At 34.1% G+C, this 4,690-nt stretch overlaps 1 protein-coding gene across 1 annotated transcript; it reads left to right on the top strand.

The window, feature by feature from the left end:
- Positions 1-1,167: 1,167 nt before the first annotated feature.
- Positions 1,168-2,417, top strand: LOC111884409 (uncharacterized). Its single transcript, XM_023880731.2, has one exon. The coding sequence runs from the start codon at positions 1,248-1,250 to the stop codon at positions 2,178-2,180; it is 933 nt and encodes a 310-aa protein (XP_023736499.1). The 5' UTR covers positions 1,168-1,247; the 3' UTR covers positions 2,181-2,417.
- The last annotated feature ends 2,273 nt before the right edge of the window (positions 2,418-4,690 follow it).

The raw sequence follows: 4,690 nt of genomic DNA, 5'->3' as shown, positions 1-4,690 counted from the left end.
TATATATATATATATATATATATGAAAAAATTCAGTGGAGAGCCATTATTAATCAATAAACCATGTAACCAATCTAAAGCGTCAGAATTTAAAGTGATCAACGACAAAAGAAATGGTTGTAGACGTTTAGAATGGGCGCACATGTTCCAGATTATAACAAAATTCACAACCTTTTTTTCGTAGCCCATGTTTTTATTAAAAAAAAAAAAAAAAAAAAAAAAAAAAAAAAAAAAAAAAAAAAAAAAAAAAACGTATATATCATTGTTCATGATTTTTCGTCCTCTTTTCATAAAGATCTATATTAATATACAAAAAATGAATTTTTTTTCAAGAAAACCTAGTTTATTTCTTTGTTTTTTGAAAAGTTAATGCTTATTTTTTATCGAAAAAAATTTAATAAATATATCAAAATTCATATTTTTTTTTGTACTAATTAAACTTAAATTCATATTGATGTAAAAAAAACAAAATTTTAGTATAGATTCATATTGTGAGTCTAAGCTAATTCATAGTGTAAATAATAGTAAATCAAATTCATATTTTATTTGAATTGAACTAATCAAGGTTTTTTTAATCGATGTTTATGTTAGTTAATAGAGGACAAAAAAATTAAAATTTTCGATATAACTAGTTTTTTTGGATAAAAATAAACTTAAATATTGAAAAAAAATAACAAAACGAAGTGCTTTATTTTTCAAAAATAAAAACTGTTTTTTATATATATATCAAGATGAATCTCTATGGAAAAATGATGAAAAATCGTAAACAACGATATATTCGATTTTTTCTGATAAAAACATGGTTTAAAAAAATTAACAATAAAATGTGGGTTTTTTGGTAAGATGTGGGTTTTATGGTATAATCCGGTGTATATGCGTACAATTTACAAGTGTACATCCATTCCTTTGGTCGTTGATCGCATTAAATTTCGACGTTCACGATTCATTCATTCGTTTTTTGTTAATAATGGTTCTCTCTCTCTCTCTCTCTCTCTTTATATATATATATATATATATATATATATATATATATATATATATATATATATATATATATATATATATATATATATATATATATATATATATATATATATATATATATATATATATATAATACACTAGTATTTGTTTATATATAATCTTGTATATAAAAAGAATTTGGATGTTAGAAGCTATCATGATTTACGACCCGAGTAGCCAGCCATCTCAGACTATGCCACCAATAACATTCAATCTATTTGATCCATGTCGATGATCAAAGACTGCACCACCACCAAACCATCGTCCACAACCGTGAGGAGCTCCTTCTTTCTCGGTTGTTTTGGTTGTTCCGGCGAGAAGATACAACGCAGGGATAAAGTCAACTTGGGCTGCCGGCGTCGTTGGATCTCTAAGTGGAACTTGAGTTTCAAAAAATCCGCCACCAAGACAGTTCCTGTTGAACTCACCTCCACCTCCGGGAAATCAAAATCGTTTCAGCTTTTGGAGAAACATGCTCCGGCGACATCCGATACAACATGGGAAATTCAGGTGGTGGAAGAAGACGCAACGTTGACCAAAAAATCTGTTTTCATGGTGGAGGGAAACCTTGCTCCGGTGACATCCAATGAACATAATAACCGTCGGAAAAAATGGGTTTCTATACTCAAGCGTCAAAACGCGTCATCCCGTAGCAGCCGAAAAGAAATGAAAGCAGCCACCACAACAGCCACCAGTGCCGGCCTAGACCCCCCGGGAAAAAAATCTGTGTCAATTTCTTACCCTGTTGTTTCTTTCCCTCTCAAACCTTTGACTGATGCGACATCTCTACCGCCGCCTAAAGAGAAGAAACCTTCTCATGCTCCTCCTGCAGCCGGTGGAGCTGACAAAGTAACTTTCAACAAGCAGCCGCCGTTGGCTGGGCGGTTTGATTCCGTGATTGGTATGTCAGTAATACTAGTGGCACTACTCATAATGCTGCTATGGGGTAAGATATGTGCTGTTCTTTGTACTTCTGCGTGGTTCTTTATAGCGCCACGCCTGGTGGCCGGCGGGGAACGTTCTGCCTTAGCCACAGCGGAGAAGGGACGGCAGGAGTCACATATTAACTTGGATTTGGAGTCAACGGAGTACAAGAAAAAGGTGGTTTTAGAAGGACTTCTTCAAAGAAACCACCGGAATGTTGTTGGTAGATTGTAGCTTTATAATCCTTGGCTATTTTTCGAATTCTTATTATTTTCTTTCTAAAATTATTTTACTTTTGGGGTTTTCATAGGGTTCAAGGAGATCGTACATACCATTTTTTTTCTTTTTTTTTGTTTGTCTGTTTAATGATTTGTGTACTAAAAATGGTTTTCAAACTCAACTATCATTGTGAAATTCCTAAGTAATTACCACTACGCCACCTGTATTATGGTGCGATTTTATTGGTTCTAATTTTTTAATTATACATACAATTCAATTGAAATATTTGATTATTTATCATGCATGTCTAATCAAGAAACCGACACTGAGTAAATTCAAACAAACGACATTAAGAGTAACTTTACATTATTTCATGTTTCAATATTGTGATGTTATTGGTTGGTTGGATTATAGGTTTTAACTTTGTGCTTTGTTTTTATTAGTTGTATTGTTCTTGAAGAGGGTTTCTGAGATTTGTACAATCGGTTTTAATGGTATGCAAAATATTTAGATGTGAGTTTTTAGTGTGGACTTAAGTTTATACACATTTAGATATGTGTTTCGTTAGATTAGTGGCAAAATGCATGTAAAATTCATGTACTTTCTTTGAAATTTAATTTTAGGCAATGTACTTTGAAATCAACATATAAAGACACAATATGAGTTTATTCCTAATATATAAGAAGTTGTAGCACCCCAAAGTCAACAAAAGAGCAACTATAAATTTCGATAATAATTAAAACAACTTTTGACACCAAAATGTAAATTAGCAAGGTGGTCAAAATATGTGTGACAATGTATTGGAAATGCAACTCCCGACCAAAAACTACACGACGCTAAGGCAATAATATTATTGTTTAACGTGGGGTTACCATACATGAAAAAAATATGCCACTAAAAATCTATAACTTTTAGTGATATTTTAAACTATACAAAATTTTAACACTCGATAACTTTTACTGATATTTTAAATTAGATAAATTTAAAAAAAACGATCCACGTGATTTCTAAAAAGCGGCAAGGCGTAAATAATCAAAAACATTTCGAATAGGTTCATATGGTTTCAAATGATTCTTTTTTACGGCTTGTCTGATTATAGTCTTTATCTTTTTTTATGACCAATATGCCCTTGTTAAAATTTCAAAATTAGTATGTGCTTTTCAAGATGTGACAAGTTGATCTTTTTTTAACCGTTACCACCATCATCTTCTTCAGCCACCGACACCACCACCGTTGCCTTCAGCAACTGTCATCACGACCATCATTGCCTTCCCTATGCACCAACACCACCTTTAGCAACTACCACCACCATGCCACCTTCAGCCATTGTCGTCACCACCGCTATCACCGCCTTCAAACATGATATAAATGAATTTTTTTGTATATTGCTATGGTTATATACAAATATTTACACATAGAGGAATACATGAATAACCCTAGTCACATGATAAACAGCGCCACAAGACTTGTAACATCCATAAATTTTACACCAAATTTAAACTTTTCAAATAACAATTTAAACCCAAATAGTGTTTGTTTACAAATTGTTTTCAAATCATTATTCATCAGAGCATCCCAAAAACAGATCGTAAGGATGAGGAGCGGTACGATCACACCTTCACATTGCCACGATCTCCTGAAGTACCTGAAACAATAACTGAAAACTGTAAGCCCAAGAGCTTAGTGAGCTACCCCCAAAATACCATCATCACACTGATAATATCATATCAGTAATAATCAATCAATCAATATGCATACTAGGCCATCGGGCCGACTGGACCGCCCTACAGGGCCTACAGTCTAACTGAATCTATACCGAGCCTTCGGCATGACTGGACAGCCTTGTGGGCCTACAGTCTCCCCAGACTGCTCATAGGGTATGTTGGCCTTCAGCACAAAGCAGGACCGCCTCAACCCAACCCCCAATCAACACACATGTGCACATAAATATCATACGCTAGCATTCATAACAGTCAACCAATCTAACAGATCAAATAGCATAATAACATCCTATAATCAGGATACCGATCTAACCGGAATCTAACATAGCAACCATCCTAAACCAGGATGAAATCTAGCATATCAGTAACATAGCAACCATCCTAAACCAGGATGTATCTAGCATAGCAATAACATAGTAACCATCCTAAACTAGGATGAAATCTAGCATATCGGTAACATAGCAACCATCATAAACTAGGATGTATCTAGCATAGCAATAACATAGTAAGTTAGTAACCATCCTAAACCAGGATGAAATCTAGCATATCAGTAACATAGAAACCATCCTAAACCAGGATGTATCTAGCATAGCAATAACATAGTAACCATCCTAAACCAGGATGAAATCTAGCATATCAGTAACATAGAAACCATCCTAAACCAGGATGTATCTAGCATAGCAATAACATAGTAACCATCCTAGACCAGGATGCAAACCATAAAGGGTCGACCTTGGTGCCTTAGACCCTTTTTATACAGTGAGGATAACTCACCTCGCAGATGTCGACTCGGTAGATAAATCC

This window comes from Lactuca sativa, chromosome 3, assembly GCF_002870075.4.
Source record: "Lactuca sativa cultivar Salinas chromosome 3, Lsat_Salinas_v11, whole genome shotgun sequence".
NCBI classification, from domain to species: Eukaryota; Viridiplantae; Streptophyta; class Magnoliopsida; order Asterales; family Asteraceae; genus Lactuca; species Lactuca sativa.
The sequence above is the reverse complement of the archived record's forward strand: the minus strand, read 5'-3'. Positions and strand labels throughout refer to the sequence as shown.

Excerpts from the sequence above, each read along its gene's own strand:
- LOC111884409 (XM_023880731.2), top strand. The coding sequence starts at position 1,248 with ATGTCGATGATCAAAGACTGCACCACCACCAAACCATCGTCCACAACC.